At 45.9% G+C, this 25,273-nt stretch overlaps 1 protein-coding gene across 8 annotated transcripts in view; it reads right to left on the bottom strand.

Annotated features, from left to right (window-relative positions):
* The window catches only part of TASOR (transcription activation suppressor), a 129,614-nt gene that overhangs the window by 92,601 nt on the left and 11,740 nt on the right, over positions 1-25,273 (bottom strand). For all 8 annotated transcript variants that reach the window (XR_013262311.1, XM_077452041.1, XM_077452042.1 and 5 more), the window contains exons 4-9: positions 13,760-13,832; positions 11,183-11,274; positions 5,675-5,833; positions 3,813-3,943; positions 2,353-2,384; positions 1,536-1,647 (exon numbers count right to left, since the gene is read on the bottom strand). Coding sequence is in view for 7 of the 8 variants with exons in the window: in XM_077452041.1 (XP_077308167.1) it covers positions 1,536-1,647; positions 2,353-2,384; positions 3,813-3,943; positions 5,675-5,833; positions 11,183-11,274; positions 13,760-13,832 (599 nt within the window). In the remaining variant the exon portion in view is untranslated. The remainder of the gene's footprint in view (positions 1-1,535; positions 1,648-2,352; positions 2,385-3,812; positions 3,944-5,674; positions 5,834-11,182; positions 11,275-13,759; positions 13,833-25,273) is intronic.

Genomic DNA, 25,273 nt, shown 5'->3' with positions numbered 1-25,273 from the left:
AACTTGGGCAAGAAGACTACAGTGAGGCATGTCAGAAAAAGGCAGTGAAAAAGGCAGTGAATGGCGGTGCATGTTAGCACATGTCTGACCACTGGAAGAAAGGCAGGCTGTGCTCCCATCACAGCCAGAAAACTGATCACTCTGGGATGATGTGCTTCCATGCCTAGCGTGTGCAGTTTGAAATAGGAAAGCAGGGGGATGGACAAGATCACCAAGTATTTCACACAACAGAACAACGCAAAGAGAACAGGATACCTTTTAACACAAGTACAACAGACATCGGTAATATGCTGGGGTAATATACACGTTAAACCAGGGCTCGACAAAACCCGGGCGCCCGGTCGCATTTGCGACTAGAATTCCAGACCTGGCGCCTGGGGCAGCACAGCTGGGGGTATGCTGTCTCCGTGGCCCCCCCCGGCGCGATCGCGTCGGGCCGCGCCGCCGCCGGCCGGTAATTTAGCCCCCGGCTTTGAGGCCTTCTACGATCCTATGGTTCCTTTTGTAATCTGGCGCCCTCTTGTGGTGGCCGTTGGAATTACAACCAGCAATGCTAATGGATGTAATGCTAATTTTCCCTGTCTGCCAGCCTATCTTTCTTCCCTTTACTCAGAACCCCTAAAAATTATATATATATTTTATTCTAACACCCTAGAGAATAAAATGGTGGTCGTTGCAATACTGTTTGTCACACCGTATTTGCACAGCCGACTTACAAGCGCACTTTTTTGGGGAAAATGTATTTAATAAAAAAAAAAAAAATAAGACAGTAAAGTTAGCCCAATTTTTTTTAATATTGTGAAAGATAATGTTGCGTCGAGTAAATCGATACCAAACATGTCATGCTTCAAAATTGCGCCCGCTCATCGAATGGCGACAAACTTTTACCCTTTAAAATCTCCATAGGCGACATTTAAAAAATTCTACAGGTTGCACTTTTTAAGTTACAGAGGAGGTCTGGGGCTAGAATTATTGCTCTCACTCTACCGATCGCAGCGATACCTCACATGTGTGGTTTGAACACCGCTTTCATATATGCGTTCGCTTCTGCACGCAAGCTTGGCGGGACAGGGCGCGTTTAAAATATTTTTTTTTTATTTTAACTTTTATTTTTATTTTTTTCACTGTTCTTTAAAAAAAAAAAAAAAAAAATGTGTGTCACTTTTGTTCCTATTACAAGGAATGTAAAAATCCCTTGTAATAGAAAAAAGCATGACAGGTCCTCTTGTATATGAGATCTGGGGTCAGAGAGACCTCACATCTCATATTTACACTAAAATGCAATTTAAAAAAAAAAATTGTCATTTGAAAAAAAAAAAAAAAAAAATGTCCCTCTAAGAGCTATGGGGGGCAATGACTTGGAGACAGGTGGGGGGCTTGGGGCTATCTTCCCCTCACTTGTCTCCATGTCAGGCCAGGGACAGGTCCGGATCGCCATCACGGACCCGGCTCCTAACTTTTTTAGCTGGCTCCTAGATTCCAAGCAAATTTGTCAACCCCTGCGTTAAACTATATCAAACGGTTAATGTACTTACAATTTGTATGGCAAAAAAATGGCATTTGATTTCAGGGAAGCAAAGCACAAGAGTTTTCCATTGCATAATAGCTGTCCTCTCCACATTATAAAACCATTTCGGTCTGTTAACACTAAAAGGAGAGAATATAAAATTACCTTAGGTTAACAAGTCTAACAAACAATCGCCAGCTAAGGCATTAAAATACATTTGCTGGTATTTCTAACGCTACTTTGCCACCACCTGAGAATTAACCTGTCCTCTGGTGAAGTGTCCCAGACCCCTTGGCAGACGTACCAGAAGCCTAGGTACATGCTTGTAAACTGCACAGCTACCTTCCATTAGCTGTGAAGGTTATTTCTACAATTTGCAAAACGTCAGTGGTACAAAGTGCAAATTTCTAAATGCTAAAGATAGTCTTGCATCACTCATGGCGGAAAACATTTTCACCTGTAGTCAATATCACTAAACTGGTAATGACTGCTGAAGCTACAGTCACACAAATTCCTGCTTTTAAGTTGGCCAGAACAGCAGAGGCAGGTGACACTTGAGGTGTAAAATTAAATAAACACTACAAAAAAAAATATTTAAATCTTGTCTACTGCATTTGAGAAAGCATTGAACACAACAGTACTAGATGCAGACTGAAATCAGGAGTTAAAATTCAGTCACAAGGTATGATGCAATGTCAAAAGGATTCAAAGTTTAAAGTGAAAATGTAGGACAATATTTTTAACCAACAAATATGTGCAGATCATTTAGAATACAGGATTTTCCCCTTTGAGTAAAATTACACAAATCTCTTTAGCCCTTTATACATTTAAAAGAAAATACCTACCATTGTATCGATCTGTGCTGAAGGGTACTGACCTATTTAAATCAAAAAGAACTTCAGTTAAATATTTAAGTCTCAACAGTCATCTTGTCACAGATCCTGACTTGTTACACATTAAATATCAGTTGCAGTTATGTCACACTGAAAACATGTTACAAAAACACTAGTAGCTAAACCCATTGGCTAAAACCTCTTTACTCCAATACCGTTCCCACGAAAAAATAAAAAAAGGGTCTCGTTTAACCACTTCAAGACCAGGCCTATTTCTGACATTTGTTTTTTACAAATTAAAATCAGTATTGTTTGCTAGAAAATTACTTAGTTAATAAAACTATCCCCTAAATTGTAGACGCTATAACTTTTGCACAAACCAATCAATCTACGCTTATTGTGATTTTTTTTACCAAAATTTTTTTTTAGAAGAATACACATTGGCCTAAACTGCGGGGGGAAATTTATTTTTTTAGATTTTTGGGGGATATTATAGCAAAAAGTAAAAAATAATGCATTTTTTTCAAAATTGTCGCTTTTTTGTTTATAGCACAAAAAATAAAAACCGCAGAGGTGATCAAATACCACCAAAAGAAAGCTAGAAAGAAAAAAAAAAGGACATAAATTTTGTTTGGGTGCAACGTCGCATGACCACACAATTGTTAGTTAAAGAAACGCAGTGCCAAAACACGAAAAAGTGCAACTCTTGCTCAAATGAAAAACTGTACCTTTAAAAAGGTCTCCATGTAATAATGCACTGGAACCTCAGATTGCGGTTAACAAGCGTTTCACAATACAAGCTATTATTTTTTTGAAATCCTGAGGTTTGCGAGTGTTGTCTTGCAATATGAGCAGGATTCAAGCCTTTGCACTGTGCAGTAAAGCATTTGGACAGAGGTGCAGGGGCGCCGGTGACACTTGGAGCCGCACGGAAATACTCAAAAATACTCTGTTCCCGAGCCTTTCCGGGTGCAACCGAGTATTTCAGAGTCTCTCTGGTGCACACCCCCCCCCCCCATGTCTGGCCACATGCGGTATTGCATGAAACAGAAGTCAATGTGGCACTAATTATCTTAGTTTCCATTGACTTCTATGGGGAAACGCGCTTTGAGGTTCGAGTGCTTTGGATTACAATCATTCTCCTGGAACGGATTATGCTCGTAATCCGAGGTTCCACTGTACTCAGCTCACCTATTCTGCTCCCTGCACCAACAATCCTTTTAGTATTTATGAAAAAGATCACCGAAGTCAGAATGCAACACTTCTAAAAGTGCTGGATTCACAAGTCCCCTGCAGATCGCTGGGGTTCCTCACACCAACCCCTACAAGACACTGTAGTGGCAGTGTCCAGCAGAAAAAAAAACACTGAATGCAATGGGGGAACCAGATTTTTTTTTTTTGTTTTTTTTTTTTTACATGAGCATGTACAGTACAGTAAGATGAGATATCAAAGTTCACACTGCAAAACCTACCCTGACATAGGTGACAAGGATGGCCTCGGCGCAGGCTGTTCAGTCTTATAACCAAATGACACGACTGCATATGGGCACACATGTCGAGGTCTCTTAAGAATCTCATCAAAGCCGTACTCATAGAAGTAATACTAAAAGAGACAGGTAACAGGTTACAAAAGCCACATTCTTATAGTAGGAAAGCAAACATCTGGGCAATATGAAGATAAGCACTAACCAGTCATGTCTAAAAAGTGCAATCTGTATTGATCCAAAGCATATATCATCTTCATATACAGTATAAGAATATTAGGGGTGCGCATCTTCACTGGTCTCACGATTCGATTACCTGGTCAACAACTTGATAAATCACGATTACCGACGCGCTCCCACTTCTGCTTGGGGCGCCCCTTCCTCCCTGCAATCTTCTGGGACACATCACAAGTTCCCAGAAGATTGCCTGGCTATGCAGGGCAGCGCAGTGAGACATGCGCACCCGGCTGTGAAGCTGCAAGCTGTCACAGCCAGATGCCCATAGTAGTAACTACAGGGTACAGGAATTCACGCACACGGCTGCTGGGAGGTCAGGAGGGATTACAATACACAACTGGACAAACAGCCCTGTGACGTTCCCTGTAGTACTGTCTCTGTGCTGACATTTCTCTGGGCTCCCCTGTTTGCACCTTCCAGCACACCACGAGTTAACACAGTGGAATGTGCAAACGGGGGGGAAGCCGGGGAAATGTCAGCACAGAGCACGTGTAGGAGCCAGTGTAAGTAGAGTACAAAAATTTGTACTCTACATACTGCTGTTAAAATACCTGTGTGGTAATAAATGCAGAGTTATATCCATTAGGTGCCAAGCTGTGCTTTTTAAAATATATGCAGCTTCATACCTCATTTCTTAGTGACTGCCTGGTCCAGCTCACCTCTCCTGACATCAGTGGGAGTTCTCAGTCCCGCCCACCGACTGTAGCGATCAGAAGAGACGGGCTGATGTCAGGTGAGAGGAGAGAGGTGGGCCAGATGAGCGGCATATACAGTAATACACAGACTAAGAAATGAGGTATGAAGCTGCATATATTTTAAAAAGCACATTAAGTGGTGGACACTTAATGGATTATAACTACATTTTTACAAGTCAGTCAATTTGACAGACACGCTCGGAGCAAGTCGGTATGACGTCACCCGACATCAATGCCACATCGGGGACATCCGAATCGCGATGCATTGATTAAATTCTGCACCCCTAATGAATATAGCTTACAATCTCCCCTTCCAATGTCAATGAACATAACCTGCAGCAGTTATAATTGTGTCTTCAGATAGGATGTCACTGTTGCCGCCTAGTGACACGTATGTACAATGTGTGGGCATAAAATTTCACCCTTCTAACGCCATGTGTGTTTTACGTGGGCAACAGTTTAACATCTTACAGAATGGCACTAGTCCAATGATAGCACCCTCCGATTCATGTAAAAATATTTTTAATATGAGTACACATAAGATAGTAGGAGCACAAAAAATATTTTAAAAAGTCGGACAAAAGAAAAACACTACAACAATAAAGTGTATTTTCAGGTAGTACATATTTTAAGGTCAGCGTGAGTTTCTCTGTACTATTAAATGTGAATACTACATGTCAAAGCTGTGCTGTATGTGTTCAATCTGTGCTTGCATAATCAAGCTTCCAACACAGGATGTTCCAGCATCATCAGCGGCTGTGTTCCAAGGATCACAAGATTATAAACAAAAAGCAGTAGGGTGAACAGGTGCAGTACCGCAAAGTTTAGAAGTAAAAATGCTCAGTTGTATGCACCTCAAGCTTTAAATTATTGAACATACCCTTAATCCATGCTGGAAAAAATACATGGCAATCCTACCTGCGTGCGTTCAAATGCCCTGTAACTCAGGAGCGACGTGACAGCATTCATGTTCTTTAAGATATGGCATTCATGCTTAGGAGCAGGATCCAAACTACCATTACCAAGATTTCCTTCCTGGTTATTTCTAAAGTTGTCATACACAAATTTCATTTTCCCCTTAAAAAAAAAAAAAAAAAATGATATCAAGACTTTAGTTCAAACAGCAGCACAAACTTTGGTGAATGAATGGCAAGCAAAATGATTTAACTACATTATAACTGTAAAGAAGGCAGCAATCCAACTGCTGCACTCAGGGACGCTGTTAGAAATCATGGAGCCCTGTACAGACTACCCAACGGCCCGGTCATATGTGTGCCCCAGAGCATATAGCTCATCGTCCGCCCCTGGACCAGACAGGCATGTTGTGGCCGACCCAGCGCGTAGCTAAGGTCTGCACACGCTCGATGGCCAGGCTGAGGAGACTACCAGGATCTATATTACCCAGCCCGCTGTTGATTGTAGATTCCAAGGACCATTGGTCCCCACAGGGAGCCAGGTCCTTCTACACAGCTGGTAGCAGAGTGAGGGTTTATAGCCAGTAGGATCTCCTCCTGGGCAGTACTGTACAGCTTTGCTGTTTTTATGTGTTCTGCCTAGTACTCTCCTAAAAGGTGGCAATATAACCCTAAGGTCAAGATTAAAAGGTGCTGTGTCTGTCAATGAACGAAAGAGTAAAAAAGGATGTCAATTTTGTTTGGGAGCCACGTCGTAAGACCGCGCAATTGTCAGTTAAAGCAATACAGTGCCGAATCGCAAAAAGTGCTCTGGTCTTTGGCCAGCCAAATGGTCTGAGGCTTAAAGTGGTTGTAAACCTTTACAAACCACTTTGACCTACAGGTAAGCCTAGATTAAGACTTACCTGTACGTCCAAGAAATAGCTCCTAAACCTATACGTAGACAGCGGCGCGCATGCGCACTGGGCATGCCGCAGATCGCGGGGATATGCCGCGAGTGTCGGCTCCTGTGCACATGCGCGGGGTGACGTCATCGCTATTCCGGCGAATCACAGCGCGACCCACCAAGAAGATGGACGCTCGGAACTACAGGGGACAGCGGTGACATCGCTGGCTCCTGTGTCAGGTAAGTGATGCGATGCATAGTAGTCCATTATGCTTTACCTTTGCAGGGAATCAAAGAGGAAGTAAACCCATCAGGGTTTACTTCTTTAAGTGGTTAACATGCAACTGCAGGCAGATAATGGGAGTGTCAGGGTTTTCTCTCTTGATGCCAACAAGGCATTTGAGCGTCAGCTGGTGGTATCTGTGGGCTATCCAAATTTTTCTTTTGGGGCAGGTTTATTGCCTAGGTCAAGTTGCTATATGCTTCCTCACAGGCAACCATTAGAGTGACAGACAGGATGTCACCTGCTTTTGCATTGGGCAGGGGAACACGACAGGGATGTCCGCTGTTTCCCCTGCTCTTTGAAATTGCTATAGAACTATTAGCAGCCTTAGTGGGGGCCAGCACCCAGGTCCATGGATTCCAGAATGGTGCTCTGCATGAAAAAAAAAAAATGCTCTTCTTGGGAGACTCCAACCACTCAGTGGGTGTCATGTCCATAACTCAGCCCTAATGATGCTGGACAAGGAACGGGAGGTGGAACTTCCCGATTCTTGTCCCATCCCCATAGTTACCAACTTCAAGTTCCTAGGTATACAGATTTCCCCCGTCTTACGGATTATTGCTCCCAAATGAGCATCCCTTACTGTCCCACTTTCGGGAGAAGATTAATACACGGAACAACCTTAAACTGTCACTGGCAGACAAAGCCAATCTAATCAAAATTATCTTAATACCCCAGCTGCTCTATTTCCTCCACAACACGCCTGTAGTGATACATCTTAAAATCTTTAGGGTGGCAAATACCCTTTTTTGACGGTTACTATGGAACACCAAGCCCTCCGAGGATTAAACTGGAGCAGTTGCAGCACTCTAAGGACAGTGGAGGTTTGGCGGTTCCCAACCCTTGACTGTACTATATAGCTGCCCAGATGCAACATCTGGTTGGCTATACGTCCCAGGATCTGTTGGGCTCGTCGGCTAGGCTAATGCTTTTTGCCTCAGGGGCCGAGATCATCCCAATGGGCCTGGAGGCGCAATGGTTCCTTAAATCCAATAAACAGACGCCAACACTCACACTAATGCAAAAAATATGGAACAAGGGCAGGCAACTGCAGGGGGTGCTGTGAGTCACGGATTTTAGTCCAATATGGAGTAATCTCTCATATGTGAAATTGGCAAAGTTGCAGCAAGGGCCCAGGTGGCACAACTTTGGTGTGACTCTGCTATCTCACATATTTAGCAATGGTAAACTGCGGTCCTTCCCTGAACTGCAAACCAGATTTAAACTGCCCACCACTATGTTCCACCCTTACCTTCAGCTCTGACACACCGTTGGTGCACAGGGAGATGCAGGAGTGGGATCACTGCAACCCAATCCTATTTTCCCGGGCTGCAATCCAGCACTGAAACTAAGAGGATCGTATATCTCAATGCTACCAAATGTTACTTACATATGATTCAAGGACACACCCCAGTAAGGCAGTGTCTTTGTGGGAGAGAGACCTGGGGCAACTTACGAAAGATCAGTGGGAGGAGGCCCAGCAGGCCTCATCTACTTGTTCCCTGAATGTGCCACAAAAAGTTTAAAATTTATATTATACTAAGAGCGCACTACAACATGACAAAACTCCATAAAATGGGTGGGTGGACCCTCTGTTGTCTGTGCCGACAACACAATGGGGATATCATACATCTCCTGTGGCACTGCCCGAAGCTCCACCGCTATTGGAGCGAGGTAGTTGGAACACTCAACCCGGGCGTTTCAAACAAAGGTACCTTTTAGACCCAATATGCCGTATACTGGGGGTTCTGGGGGACGTGATCCCTGAGGAACTGCATTCCCAAGGGTACTATTTCAGGCCAGGAAACGTATTTTAATGGGCTAGAAATAAACCTTGCCACCCACTACCGCCTCCTGGATAACGGATATGGGAAATACCCTCATGAACGTTTGAAAGGTTATGGTCACATTAGCTGGACACTCCTGGACTAAGTCTCAGGGAATTGGTACCGTCTTGACTTCTACAGTGTCTCTCAAGGTGAATATGAGAAAAAATATATATAGGTAGAGAGAGATATATAGTGATATATTATATATATCAAATTCGTGATGACGAAACGTGTCAGGACATGACCTAGCAATGATCGGAAGTGACGTGCACATTCCTTGCATTCCAAGAGTCTGAGTTAAGAAACCGGAAATCCGGAAGCGGCATCAGGTGATGAGAATTGCCGTGAGGTGAGCTGCAGTGTCTCCCGGAATTGTTCACTTATCTCCTCAGCATTAGGCTTTAACAAATAATGCATGACATCTAGTTATTTGGCCTAATTGAAACAAGGACTGCTGCATTATTTGAAGAGGACAAGTTGTTTTCAACTGTGGAGTTCTAATAAAAGTGTTAAAGTGGAACTAGACTATGTGGAAAATCTTTTTCCTCATATGGTTGATCTGACTGCACTCATCTATGGACTCTGATGGGAAAGAGGTATAAAGAAGTAGAATTCTGTCAGGATTATGCAAGGTCCGTGTAATGTGGAATTGCGGCGAGTTTGAACCCCAGAGGGGTGTATGGACCCACGTGTGGAGTGATCTGGTGGAAGGGTGCACATTCGACAGACAAATATTAATATCACCATCTGTGTCTGGACTCTTTCTATTTTAATCACCATCTGATATTCTTATCAAGGGATGATTAATTGTTTAAACAATTTAAACAAAGACAGAAGCACCGCTAATGATGAATGACACTTGATGATTTGTAGATCTATATGTTTCATTTGTCAGAGAGGATATTGTGTATTTGAGTAAAGGCTGCTACAGGGTAACCTGAAGATTTTTTATATATTTTTTAAGTTTATATGTATATGTGTTTTTCTGGTTTAAAGTTTTATACACCATTGCGCCGAGTCAGGAGATATATATATATATATATATATATATATATATATACACACACACACACACACACACACATACATACATACATATATATACATACATACATACACACACACACACACACACACACACACACGTATACATGTATGAAGGGATTTATGTCCATGGGAGCGCAGAGTGGAAGTGTATGCAATTGTTCTGATCTGTAGCTACTGCAACGTTAACTCGAATGTGTTACTGTCATTGGTCAAACGTTATGGCTTGTGCATTGGAAGTTATTTAATATGTTCAATAAAAACCTTTTTTGATATAAAAAAAAAAAAAACACATAAAAAAAAGTAATCAATAAATGGTGTATTACATGCTGTTCATACTCTGGGATTTTGCAGAGCAGTGTGGGCAGCTAGCGCTCAATTTTCTGTGCATTTTTTTGTACCCTGAGCATTTCCTCCCCATCACATCTGAGCAGCTCATGTGACTATAAAGATAGACATGTGGGCGTATGCACAGTGGTAAATGCCAACCCACTTCCTCCCTCCTCCATGTCCTCTAAACAGCTCCATACTATGGGGGGGTGGGACATTACATCTTGATTGATGGTGGCTTCACCTCTGTTATTTTAAAACACAGGCTGGAGGGGCGTGACAAGGCCTGTGACTGGCAGAAATCCGCCCACACCATGTTATTTCTAAATAATAATAAAGATTTAATTTCAAATATATAATTGTATTATTGTATGAAACAGTTTACTGATAAACATTTTTACTCTGTATTCCAAAGGTTGCTTTATTTTTAACACTTAACCAGCCGCGGACCAAAGGCTCCTGCTTATGTTTCCCTGCAGACAGGCTGGGAAAGATCTGGGTCATGTGACAGCTGTATAATTGAAAGGAAAAAGATACTCATGTCCCCCCCCCAATTAAAACCATCCACATACAGAAAAAGAGAAGGGACAATGTACGTTTAGTATCACTTTAAAAGGAAACTTTACACTCTCAAGCAACACTATTTGTAATCCTTATGCTGCTAGCAATAGTAAATAGACAGTAAAGTATCTCATATTTATGCATTTTAACCCTTGTTTTACATTTCTTCAGTTACCTCCTGGTTTCCAGGCCTAGGCAAATGATATACATCCCAGGAGTCTTCAGGAGGGGAGGAGGCGTACCCTCAGCCAAGAATACCCTTCTGCCTGCATGACTGTGCTAAGGGCTGACGGACTCCAGGAAGTAAATGCTACAGGAATCATCTGCCCTCACTCAAGATGGCCATGGCCAGAAATGCTACAGGGTGATTTTAAAGTGATTTCTCACCAAAAGGTTTTTGCTTTTGAATTTTTATTTTTGCTTTGCTTTGAATATTAAAAATTTATTGAATAGCATTTTTGGTTTGCGGAGCTCAGAGTAGTTCCTCTTTACATTTAGAGTTTGACGCTGAAATAATACTATTCTCTAACGTCAAATCACCATAAAAAGCATATTTTATATGCATTAAAAGTATTTTACCTTGATAATTTTAAATATGAAAACTGTGCCTGTTGCGCCAGCCTCTAAAGGGTTGGCCTGCAATAAGTCAGCAAACTTGGATAAGTACACCCCTGTAGGGAAAAAAAAAAAAAAAGTATAAAAAACAAACAAAAATATAGGGACATGTGATTTTTTTTGCTCTGCTACAAAAACATTCAGATTTCTCATCACAAAATACTGCAGACATTTGGATTACATAGTGGCATAATTTAACAATGCTGATCAGAACGGCCTAACTGGTTGGAAAGAGTTGGTGTTTTCACAGTCTCCAAGTAAACGATGTGTAAGATTTGGCCTTTTTTGGTACACAGACTAAATGCATGTGCCAAGTGAACCATGACAAAAAGGTGCACGTTTTTGCCACAAAGAGGAACAAGCAGTTATTTGCTTAGGACCCTTTCATGTGGACGGACCGCATGTCAGTTTTTCATCCATCCGTTTTCGGATGAAAAACAAACAAACATACATGTATCCCTATGGGATAGCGGATGAACATTCGCTATGATCCGAAACTTATGATGGAGGAAAACCCTATTTTTCCATATGTCTGCGGATCGGATGAAAACGAACAGATGGTCAGTTTTCATCCGATCCCCCAATAGAGGAAAGCAGAGATCTGACCGATCCTTCTCTGCAGTGTGCAGAGATGGACTAATCATCCGACGGCTCAGCGGGGGATCAATGGAGCGATCCCCGCTGAGCAAGCGGATGGCTGGATACGGACCCTCCCGGGATCCGCATGTGTGAAAGGGGTCTTAAAGTGAATGTAAAACCACACATATACCCAGTGAAGTGAACAGCCTCAGATGAAACACAGGGAGGACCGTGCCCGCGGGACCGACAGACTCTACATCCGCCGTTCTCCCGGTGATCATTTCACGGAGTCTCAGAACGGGGACGTGCGTATGTAAAAAAGGCATTTCCCCATTCTGGCTTGTGTCATGACAGAGATTACTTCTCCCTGTCATCAGAAGCGGTGATCGCGGTCATGTGATTTGAAGCCCATCCCTCCCACAGTTAGAATCATTCCCTAGGACACACTTAACCCCTTCATCATCCCCTAGTGGTTAACCCCTTCACTGCCACTGTCATTTACACAGTAATCTGTGCATTTTTATAGCACCGATCGCTGTATAAATGACAATGGTCCCAAAATGGTGTCAAAAGTGTCCCATGTGTCCGCCATAATTTAGCAGCCCCGATAAAAATTGCAGATTACCGCCATTACTTCAAAAAAAATAAAAATGCCATAAAACTATCCCCCCATTTTGTAGACGCTATAACTTTTGCGCAAAAGTTATATACAGCCTAGGAAGAGAACATCTTGCGCTCAGTTTGATCAGCAGTTGTCATGGTGTTGTGCGTGTGAACAGTTATGACACCAGCCATTTGATGGCTTGACAGTTCAGTTGAGAGGCACAAGCACTTGTTGGGACAGTTATTCATAGCATGCCTTGAATAGAACCGTTTTGGTAAAGTTAAACAAATGGGTTTCGTTCCGCTTTAAGTTAAAGAGGAAGTAAACCCTTACAAACCACTTTGACCTACAGGTAAGCCTAGATTAAGGCTTACCTGTAGGTCCAAGAAATATCTCCTAAACCTATATGGTTTAGGAGATATTTCCCCGAAAACGGGCACCGCTGTCTACGGCGCATGCGCCGTAGACAGCGGCGCGCAGGCGCACTAAACGCGGCAGTTCCAAGAATGGAGCTGCCGCATTTGTCGACTCCCGTGCGCATGCGCGGGAGTGACGTCATCGCGGCTTTGCCGAATGACAGCGGCGGAGCTGCGAGACGCCACTCCCGTGCGCATGCGTGGGAGTGACGGCTTCGCCGCTGTCATTCGGCGGAGCTGCGAGACGCCACAAGCAAGATGGATGCGGCGGACTACAGGGTACAGCGGCGACTTTGCTGGCTCCTGTGTCAGGTAAGTGACACATAATGGGCTACTATGCGATGCATAGTAGTCCATTATGCTTTACCTTTGCAGGGAAAAAAAGAGGAAGTAAACTCATCAGGGTTTACTTCCTCTTTAAATGTGCTTCTGGATAAGAGACAATGCGCATAAACAGTCTTCACATTTAAGTAGGCCCATGACCTTTACCAAAAATCACTGTACAGTTTTTTTGTGCAATCTTGTGACCACAAAAAATTCCCTCTCCCCTTCTGGCCCAACTAGCGAGAGGAGACACCTCTCCCTCGACAGCAGTTGGGAACACCATTCTATTTAACTCATCCCCGTTGTCTGTGTTCTACATTTAGAAAGGACCCAAAGCTTTGCAGTCCTCTGATTGCAATTGCGAAATAAAAAAAAACAAAAAAACAAACAAACACACACACACACACACACACACACACACAAACACTAAAAGCTGCATTTCTAATGTGATTTTTGATATAGGACATGCAATACTAAGGGGAGGGAACGTTTATAGTTCGCCTTTCCCGCCAGTTAAAACTGTAGAATCTAAAAAAAAAATAAGCTTTAGAAAAACCCACATCCCTTTTTCACAATGATTGAACATACGGTTATATCGATCACTGAAGAAAAACTCACCCATAGATGATTTTCCAAGTGTAGTAAGCTTAGAATGTCCCACAAGTAATCCTCTCTCACATATATTATTCACCTAAAAGGATAAAGCAACATCCAAGTTATCAATTCAAGCTTCATAATGCTATAAGCTCAGTTTCCTAAAGATATTACCTGTAACGTTAACATATGTAAAGAATTGCTCCAAGAATTGCTCTACCTAAGATGGCCATACATTTAATTTTCCATTAGATTTACCAAAACCATATATTATAATATAGTATTTATATGGTGATGACAGTTTACGCAGCACTTTACAAAGCGAGGATAGACGGTACAAATACAATACACTTTAAATACGGTAGGAATCAGAGGGCCCAATATGAAGTCAAACCTAAACACTTCCAATGTGTATGCAGGCAGGCCCTCACGCTACATAGTTGAAGGCAAATCTAAAAGGAAATTGTGTAATATATGGCCAGCCTAAGTTTAGCATTTCTGCAGGTTCTTGGACACAGAGGAAATATGGCAAATATGTTTTTTTTTTTTTTTGTTTGTTTTTTTAGATAGGTAAACACTACTTTCTCAGTACGAGGGACAGAAAGCTACAACTGTTTTTAACAAGACAACAGCTATGCCATACAAGTCTTTACCAACCTCAAATGCTGAAGAACCACACATTCTGGCTCATGCCTGACCTGCATCCATTCCTATGCATTGAAGGAGATCACACTTTGCCTCCTGATCCTCCACACATGATAGGACTATAGGTAAGTAGACATGTATGACTCATGGGACTTTATGTGATGACAGAACAGAGTTGATGAAACACTACAGCCTGGATTTTTACATGCATTTCACAAGGCATAAGAAAAAGGGTTTTAAACAGGAAAAAGCAGCATCTCCATTGTGCTTTTTTTTGATGTAATAAGCCATGAGCAAAACATTTTAACTATTCAGCCAATACGTGTAATCGTATTAGAATATATGAACGCCTCGTTTCATATGACTATTTTTATACTTTTACATACAGACAAAACTGTTTTGTTACAGTCTAAAATGATTTAATGCTACCAACCATTTCTTGGTATTTGTCAAAACATCTGATACGTTTCCCAGGGATGTAGTAAAAGCAGCTTGTATGATTTGCATGTTTCCATTAACCCTTTCACAGCCAAGTACAGCAACCATAAGTTTATAGCAAAACTGATTAGCAGACTCCGCTGAACACATTAATCCACTGATCAGAGAAATTCACCTAAAATGTAACCGCCCCCCCCCCCACATAACCCACCAAGGCTAAAATGCCCCTTCCCCACCCTAATGCTGCCCTTTCCCCGAAGCAACAATTCTCCCTATCCCTGCCACCAATGCAGCCTGCAACACTGATCCATTGTGACTTCCCTGCAGCAGGGCTGCCACAAGGGAATAACCCCCCCCCCCCAGCATCAATGAGAGAGATCGATGTCAGGATGGAAAGAAGCAAACAGGCTGGTAAACATGTGCTTACCAGCCTATTTCCTTTCCTGAACATAGTAAGTGATAGGTACTGATCGCTCACGGTTTCATTTATCACTGAAGCATAAACTATACATAGACGTCTAGTTATTCATCTGCAGTGCAGCTGAGGCTGCAGAGAATGGGATAGAGGACTGCTAATGTCTTTGGTTCCATTCGCTGTTTAGACCCCTGACATATCAAAGTCCACCCACTGCTGAGAAAAAAAAAAAAAAAAAACACACATAGTAAGGCCTTGTTCACACAGGACATACTACAGCATACACCCCCTCCATGACCATGTTTACCCACACAAGTGTTCCATACCTGTCTGTGCAGGCAGTCCTATTGATGTAAATTGGGAAGTAGCAACTGCACAAAACACAGATACTAGGCATTAGTTGCAACACAACACTCAGAACTCATAGTTGCGCCCAGGGGGCGGTCCCTTGGGCAACAACCCTCCAGCCTGCCATGCAGTCATCAGTATGTCAACAAGCAGTATAACGTAAAGATAAAGAGGAGGGGCTGGTGAATTACAGAAAAAAGGATTTTACGGCAAGTCCAAAAAAAATCCTATTTTCTCTTATATTCACCGACCGACACAGCTCCTCTCATAACCATTGGGACACCCCCCAAGCAGTGACAAACGAGGGATGGGAAAACAGCATAAAAAAAAAAAAAACCTTTATCCACCATGGCAAGTGGGAACTAGTGAAACTTTACCCACAAAAAACAGTGTGTGGAGAAATGCACCACAAAACCAGGGTACCCTCAACAGGAGTGACTACCCACAAACGCACAAAAATCTGCAGAATGTAATGCAACAGCACATTACCTTAACGGTACCGTGTTTTTAATCGAAAAAAACAGGAGAAAAAAAAAAAGGAAATATTGCATATTCAATTGCAGCTATACGGCTGCATGCAAAACTTAGCGGCCAAAACAGGCATCAGCCAATGCACTGATGTCTACCTCGTAGAACTTGGTAAACGTGTGGACAGACGACCAGGTTGCCGCTATACACACCTGAGCGACAGACGCTTGGTGTCGGAAGGCCCAAGATGTTCCGATTGCCCTTGTGGAGTGGGCCGTGACTGGAAAAGGGGGCACCTACCCCTTCAAGGCGTAGGCTTGTACTACAAACTGTCTGATCCACCTGGAAATGGTGGCCGACGAGACCATCATGCCTTTCTTGGGACCAGCCACCGAAACAGTGAGTCTGACTTTCAAAAAGGGAGCAGTGGCAGACAAATACACCTTCAGAGCCCGAACCACGTCCAGAGCGTGAATGGCCAACTCCTTAGGGTGCTTCGGCTTAGGACAGAGATGGTAATACAATGTCCTCATTAATATGAAAAGCCGAGACCACTTTCGGTAGAAAGGACAGTTGCGGACACAACACCACCTTATCCTTGTGGATAACCAGATAGGGCGACTTGCAAGACAAAGCCACCAGTTCCGAAACCCTCCTGGCCGATGTGATGGCCACTAGAAAGACTACTTTCTGGGAAAGAGTCAACAGAGGAATCTCCCTGATATTCTCAAACAGCGGTTTTTGAAGCGCCGTTAACACCAAGTTCAAATACCATGGGGGGCAACGGTGGACGCACCGGAGGAACTACATGTCGTACCCCCTGAACAAAAGGTACTCAGTAATGAGAGACACCAGGGGCCACTGAAAAAAAAAAAAAAAAAAAAAGACAGCCAAGGCTGAAATTTGCCCTTTAAAGCGGTTCTCCACCCTAAAGTGGAAGTTCCGCTCATGTGATCCCTCCCCCCCCTCCGGTGCCACAATCGGCACCTTTCAGGGGGGAGGGGGGTGCAGTTACCTGGATAATCCAGGTATCTGCACCCACTTCCGGGACAGACCACCGCAGATGCCTGCCCCCCCCCCCCCCCCCCGTTGTGTTCTGGGAAACGCGCTGTTCCCAGGACACAGCGGGGACCAGCAGAGACGCGCAGCGCGACTCGCGCATTCACAGTAGGGAACCGGGCAGTGAAGCCGCAACGCTTCACTTCCCGATTCCCTGACCGAGGATGGCGGCGGGGGCAGCAGAGAGACGAGTGATCGCTCGACATCTGCCGCCGACATCGCTGGACCCTGGAACAGGTAAGTGTCCATTTATTAAAAGTCAGCAGCTGTAATATTTGTAGCTGCTGGCTTTTAATATTTTTTTTTTTTAAAGGTGCAGAAGCGCTTTAATGGTGCTTAACGCCAATTTCTGGTCTACTAATTGCTGAAGAAACAGCAAGATCCTGGATATAGAAAAGGAGCGCGGATGCCATCCTTTCTCCTCACACATGAAGATGTAGGCCTTCCAGGTACGATGGTATATGTTCGAGATTTTCGTGCTTTCAGCATAGTTGGGATCACAGAGTCCAACAGACCCCGGTTCCTCAACACCTGGCCCTCTATAGCCATGCCATTAAAGCCAGCGATGGTAAAGCAGGATGGAGAATCGGACCTTGAGACAGAAGGTCCTCTCGCAACAGCAGTTGCCAGGGATCCACGTCTGGTGTTCCCCACCTCAGGCACAGTAACCTGAATATCTCCGGATCCAACGTACATTCTCCTGAGTCCAGCATCTGGCAACTCAGATAGTCCGCCTGCCAGTTCTCCACTCCCGGGATGTAAATGGCTTGCAGGGCCGGTACGTGTCGCTCTGCCCACCGAAGTATGTGAGCGACTTCCCGTGAAGCGGCTGAGCTTCTTGTTCCCCCTTGGAATGCCACAGCTGTGGCATGGTCTGACTGGATCCTGATCGGACGCCCCTGAATTCTCATCGACCATGTGGAGAGGCATAGCCTGATCGCTCTCAATTTGAGCAGATTGATCGGCAACTTGGATTCTTCCATCGACCAGAGGCCCTGAACCGACTTAATCCCCCATCACTCCACCCCAGCCGGATAGGCTGGCGTCCGTTGTGATCACTGTCCACTGCAGAGGCAGGAACGATTTCCCGGACTGAATGACTGGGGACCTCAGCCACCAGATCAGCAGGTCTCTGACTGGCTCTCCTGGATCTGTCAATCCAGGGACAACTGAGATTTGTCCAATTTTGTCAAAATCTCCTTCTGCAGGACTCTGGTGTGGAACTGGGCATAAGGTACTGCCTCAAAGGAGGCTACCACGAGTCTCAGGACTCGCACGCGAAAGCGGAGCGTCGGCCACTTGCAGTTCATAAGCAGTTTTACCACGGATCTGAGAGTCTGCAGTTTGTCTGAAGGGAGAAAAACTCACTTCCATGGAGTCCAGCAGCAAGCCTAGGTACTCCAAAAGGCTGGGTTGGTACAATCACCGACTTCTTTAGGTTCAACAGCAAAATTCTTGCAGGGTCTGCATGGTGATCGCCACATCCTCCTCTAATTCTGAGGCGGAAGATGCCCTCAGGAGGAGATCGTCTAGGTATCCCATGATCGCGATTCCACGTTGCCGCAGTAATGCCAAAACTGGAGCCAATACCTTGGTAAAGACTCGGGGGGGCTGATGCCAGACCAAAAGGAAGAGCCACAAACTGGTAGTGGGCTTCCCCGACTGCAAATCGCAGAAACGTTTGATGCCGAAAGCATATGGGTATGTGCAGGTACGCATCCTGGAAGTCTAAGGACGCCAGGGAGTCCCTCGATGGAGTGCAGTGACTACTGAGCAAACTGATTCCATTCTGAACCTCTGCACTTTTACAAAGTGATTGAGGGCTTTTAGGTCCAAGATTGGACGTACCCCTTCCTTCTTGGGAACTACAAACAGATTTTCGTAGAATCCCTGGAAACGTTCCGATTCCGGAACTGGTACAACCACCCCGTGACTCAGCAGGTTCCTTACTGCCCCCAAGAGGGCCACCCGGCGAGCCGGGGAAGAATCTGTTTGGCGGCCAAGAGAGAAACTATCTTGTAGCCTGAGGATATCAGATCGCAGGCCCACTGGTCGGATAGCCGAGAGGACCACTGGCTGTTAATTCCTGAAGACGACCCCCCCCACCCGAGACATGGGTGGGTGCAAACCTTCATGCAGTAGCCCTTTTATTCGCAGGCTTACGGTTCCAGGGACATTTTTTCCGTATGTGGATGTCCTGTCGGGCTGGGGGCGTTTTGCCAAAGCTCCGGGCGGGTGAAAAAGCAGTTTGTGAGCGTAAAGAGAGGGCCCTTGCTTACGGCGTGGCTCCTTAGCCTTCCTGGCCTGTGGGAGTAAGGTACTTACCACCGGTGGCATTTTTAATAATGTTATCCAAAGAGGCTCCAAAGAGCCGGTTGCCAAGGAAGGGAAGATCCGTCAGGGCTTTTTTTGGATGCCTGGTCAGCAGACCAGAATTTTAGCCAAATCAGGCGCCTCAGCACCACAGCTGACACTGGTCTGCTAGTTCCACACAGACAGGAGAAGCCTGTTGCTCTCCCAATTCGCGGTGCAAAAGTTTTGTCCACTCAGTCGGTGTCTGCAACAAGTGCGGATGCCAGTACTGGTTGCACGGCTGACCCCCCCAACCGTAAACAAGGAATGGGCCACTGCCTCTGCCTTCCTTTCCGTGTGATCCTTGAATGCAGGAGTCCCTTCTACCGGGATCATGGTTACTTTATTTAACCTGGATACTGTGGGGTCCGCGGCCGCAGGAGCCAACCATTTTTCGAGAAGGCTCTCCTCAAAAGGCTAATGCACCGTCATGTATTTGGGGACCGAAAAAGTCCGTTATGGGCGACCCCATTCCTTGTAAATGAACTTGTCAAAAGAAGTCAGATACGAGAACACCTTAGGTGAATGTGCTGGCTTGCGGGACCCAAAAGGGACTGCTACATCAGCAGAGGGATCTGCTGGCTCCTGAATCTTCAGGGTATCACTCACAGCTGTGATAAGTGCTCCAACAAGCATTTGTCGTGCACGGACCCAGACGGAGACTCATCCTCACTGTCCGAACGGTCCTGGTCAGTGTCATCTGACAAGACAGATCAGGGGTCACCAGCCTCAGCAGGACCAGAGTCTGCGTCAGAGCTCTCCCCAGAGGACGGGGAGCAGGGGCCGCTTTATTGCACCCTTCTTACCACACACCACCTCCATCTTGGCAACGAACAAATTGAGGACCTCCGTCAGGGTGTCCATGGGCACTGCGCAGTCTGCAGGTGACCCGGTTGCAATTGCCTGGATGTCGAGGAAAAAACACCAGTTTCTGAAGCCATGCTGACCCTACCCTGTCTGCCTCCCTAATGGGACAGTGACTGTCCCACGCTGCTGGCTGAGGGACTCTTTCCTGCCGGACTCACCACCCTGAGGAGTTCTGCGCTATCCAGCAAGTAGTGCCTGTAGTCCCTGTGGGCTCCCAGGTGCAGAGGAAACAATGCTGTGTTGGTGGCAGCAGCTGCAAATGGCACCAAAACCGCTCTGAAGTGTTCTTAGGCTTCAATAAAATGGCCGCCCAGCGTCCAGTACAAAGACATAAAACACAGGGAAAATGGCTGTGAGAGCAGCACATGCTGCCGCTAGAGAACACTGAAAAAACATGAAAATGCCCACCGGTGTCCTGTATAGGAGATCACCAGTAAAATGGCCACTGAAGCCCAGGAGAGCATGCTGCCCTTACCCATACCTAAAATGGCCGCCGAAGCAGCTCCATGGAGGTACAGGGAGAAAACGATGGCAGTGAGCTGTACAGGACATCAGCAAAACCTCACAGACACCTTCCAGGGGCATGAAGAACAGGACCCAGGACACCGCTAGCCAGCGCAGCCTCCCCCAGGTGAGAGCTCCCCCCCCCCCTCCGGAGAGAGAGCCCCTGCATAGATACACACACACCACTCAGCAGCCACATGCAGCATCCCCACAGAGAAGTAGAGAGGGAAGATAGGGACGGGGAGAGAAGAGAGGGAGGCGAGGGACCCCCAAATCGACCTCCCAGGGAATGCCCAGCTGCTCAGCCCCACCGAGGCAGGGAGAGCTGTACTTACCAGTCCTAAAGAGCTGGGACACATTCCGTCACAGACCCACTAACTGATCAGTACAGGGTGGCTGCTGGCCCGGCATACTGTGACGCAGACATCAGTAGCCCGGTCATATGTATGCCCCGGAGCATAAAAGCTCACTGACCAACTCTGGAGCCGAGGTTTCGTCGTGGCCTGCCAAGCGCGTAGCTGCGGCCTGCACGCGCTCAATGGCCTGACTTGGGAGACTACAAGGATAAGAGTATCCAGCCTGTCACCCAGCCGGCTGTTGATAGCAGATCACAGGATCAATCATCTTGAGCAAAAAGCCACGCTTCTGCATATATATAAAAAAAAAAAAAAAAAAAAAAAAAAAAAAAGCATGGACCGATGGGCCCACAGGGTTCCTAGGTCCTTCTTCACTATGCAAAATAAAATTGATGAATGCATGGCATGACTACTCACCGTAAAATCCTTCTCTGGAGTTCATTGAAGGACAAAGCTCCTTTAATTCTTGACCTTAGGGTTATCACACCACTTCCAGGAGAGGACTAGGCAGAACATGTAAAACGTACAAACAGCAAGACTGCACAACATCGCCCAGGGGGTGGTCCCACTGGCTATAACCCCTCACCCTGCTTCCTGCAGCTCCTTCGTCAAAAAGAAGTACAAACATAAATAGGAGGGGTGGGTGCTGTGTCCATCAATGCACTCCAGAGAAAAGGATTTTACGGCGAGTACAAAAATCCTATTTTCTTTCGTTCATTGATAGACACAGCTCCTTTAATTCTTGACCTTAGGGACATCCCCAGTGACAAAAAAACGAGGGGTGGAAAAAGCAAAAAATAACTTCACCCACAACAAGAGGAACACCTCAACAGAGGAGTTGCCATCTTAAACGGCCGCCATCAAAACCTGTGGCCAACTTATGCATTTAAGATGCGTTCACAACAAACTTTTAATTTAAGTGTGAACTGCAACCTTACACAGCCACCTGCAAAACCTTGTGGCCAAAGCAAACTTCCGAAGATGACGCTTGATGTCGGCAAGCCCATGGAGGTTCCAATTGCCCTGGTGGAATGAGCCGTGACAGGAAAAGGGGGCACCCGCCCCTTTAAGGCATAGGCCTGAACCACAATCTGTCTGATCCAAGAAATGGTGGTTGACAAGACCGCCAGAACTTTCTTAGGATCAGCCATGAGACAAAAAGTCTAACTTCTGGAAAGGAGCTGTAGCAGACAGACACACCCGTAGAGCCCAGACCACGTCCAGGGAATGTAAAGCAACTTTTTTTTCGGATGTGTCGGCTTAGGACATAGGGATAGTAACAATGTCCTTATTTAGGTGAAATGCCGAAACCACCTTTGGAAGAAAGGAGGGCTGCGGGCGTAGCACCGCCATATCCTTGTTGATGACCAGGTAGAGAGCGACTTGCATGACAAGGTCACCAATTCAGAAACTCTCCTGGCAGATGTAATAGCCACTAGGACTACTTTGAGAAAGAGTTAACAAGGAAATCTCCCTAATGTTTTCAAAGGCGGTTTCTGAAGCGCTGATATCACCAGATTCAGATCCCATGGAGGTAGCGGTGGTTGAACCTTGCACAAAAGTACTCACCAATGAGTGAGTCACCAAGGGACGTTGGAAAAAGACAGCCAAAGCTGATATCTGCCCCTTGATGGTGGTGCTTAAGGCAAGTTCCTGATCTACTCCTCGCTGCAAAAACAGAAAGATCCTGGAAAATGAGTATGTGTGTGGACGCCACTCCATCTCCTCACACATGGAGATGTAAAAGCCTTCCACACACAACGGTAAATCTTCTGAGATTACTTCTGTGCCCTCAGGAAAGTGGAAATTACAGCGTCTGACAGACCTCTGTCCCTTAGTACCTGGCTTTCAACAGCCATGCAGTTAAAACCAGCGATGGTAAAGGAGGATGAAGCATCAAACTTGCTATAGAAGGTCCTCTCTCATCGGCAGCCACCAAGGAACATCCGCCACCAGTCGTACTAGGTCAGCGTACCAAGGACACCAAGGCCAATCTGGGGCAATCAGAATTACCAGAATCCCCTCGGCCTCCATTCTGCGTAGCAGGAGCTTTGGGGGGGGGGGGGGGGTTATAAATCAGCCAATAATGTCCCCATGGAGCCACCAATGCGTCTGCCCAGGGGTCTCTTTGTCCTGGACACAAACCTCTGCAACTTCCGATTGAGCTGAGAGGCCAACAGATCCACATCTGGTGTGCCCCACTTTAGGCAAAGGAGCCAGAATACATCCAGATCCAATGACCATTCCAGCATCTGACGACTTAGGTAGTCTGCCTGCCAATTTTCTACGCCCGTAATGTATATAGAGCGACCTCCCATACTGCAGCCGGGCTCCTTGTTCCTCGATGGTTGACGTACGCCACTGCCGTGCCGTTGTCTGACTGGATCCTGACCGGACGCCCCTGTAGCCTCCTTGACCATGTGGAGAGGCACCGCCTGATCGCCCGAAGCTCGAGCACATTGATCGGCAGTTGGGATTCTTCCCACAACCAAAGGCTCTGGGTCAACTGTACGCCCAAAACTCCACCCCAACCGGTCAGGCTGGCGTACATTGTGATCACCATCCAATGGAGAGGAAGGAACGATCTCCCGGACCGAAGGGCCGCAGACCTCAGCCACCAGAGAAGGGAATCCATGACTAGATGAATCACCCAAATTTGACAATCCAGGGATAACGGAGATTTGTCCCATTTTGACAAGATCTCCTTTTGCAGGACTCGAGTGTGAAATTGAGCATACGGTACCGCTTCAAAAGTGGCTACCACGAGGGCCAGAACTTGTATGCAGAAGCGCAGCGACGACCACCTGCGGTTCACCAACAACTTCACCACAGCTTGTCTGAAGGGAAAAAAAAAAAAAAAAAAAACTTGCTTCTGAGGAGTCCAACAGTAAGCCCAGGTACTCCAGGCGTTCTATCCTGAACCTTTGCACTTTTACAAAGCTGTTGTAAGGATCAGACAAACCGTTCCTTTTTGGGGACTACAAACAGATTGGAGTAGAATCCCTGAAACCTTTCCAGCATCGGTACAGGTACAATCACCCCACGTAGAAGCAGGTCCTGTACTGCCCCGAACAGGGCTTCCCGACAAACTGAAAGCAGATGCAGGTTGAAGGGGGGGAAATCTGTTTGGTGGACAAGAAAAACTATCTTGTATCCCGATGAAACCAGTTCCCAGACCCATTGGTCGGACAGCAGGGGAGGTCCACCGAGCTGCAAACTCCCAAAGGCGACCCCCCACCCGAGTCGGGCGGGGCAAACCTTCATGCGGTAACATTTTTGCTTGCAGACTTGTTTGGCTTGCGAAACCAGGGATGCTTTTGTCCCTCAGCAGGCGCCACATCGGACTGGGAACGCTTACCTGCTGACCCAGGTGGGAGAAAAAAAAATGTTTCAGAGTGGAAAGAGGGCCCTTGCCCACAGCGTGGCTCCTTACCCTTCCTGGACTGTGGGAGCAACATGCACTTCCCATGGGTAACATTTTTAACAAGGTCATCCAGCGAAGCTCCAAATAGCCCCTCACCTTGGAAGGGCAAATCCGCGACTGCTTTTTAGATGCCTGGTCCGCAGACTAGCATTTTAGCCAAATCAGGCGCCATAGCCCCACTACTCATACTGATGCTCTAGAGAGCAGGGGGACCGTTTCCAGGGCCGCAACACAGACCTACTTAAGGCCATACACCAACTGATCTGCCAGTTCTACACAGACCGGGGAACTCTGTTGCTTCTCCAATTCACGGTGCAACAACTTTGCCCATTCAGTAAGCGTCTGACACCAAGGCCGTAACGCTGACCCCACCACCGTAAACATGGACCGGGCCACTGCCTCTGCCCTCCTGTCAGCAGGGTCCTTGAAGGCAGAAGTCCCTTCTACCGGAATCGTGGTTACTTTATTTAACCTGGATACCGGGGGGGGGGGGGTCAACGACCGGAGGAGACTCCCATTTTTTCAGGAGGTACTTCTTAAAGGTGTAACGCACCGTCCTTCTTGGGACTGTAAAGGACCGTTGCAGGCTTCCCCATTCCTTGTAGATAAGTCAAATACGGAAACACCTTAGGCGTGCGGGCCGGTTTGTGGGACCCAAAAGA

The sequence above is a fragment of the Lithobates pipiens genome, unplaced genomic scaffold (genome assembly GCF_037356315.1).
Source record: "Lithobates pipiens isolate NorthernLeopardFrog02 unplaced genomic scaffold, aLitPip1_a1.2 Scaffold_23, whole genome shotgun sequence".
Taxonomy (NCBI): Eukaryota; Metazoa; Chordata; class Amphibia; order Anura; family Ranidae; genus Lithobates; species Lithobates pipiens.
The sequence above is the reverse complement of the archived record's forward strand: the minus strand, read 5'-3'. Positions and strand labels throughout refer to the sequence as shown.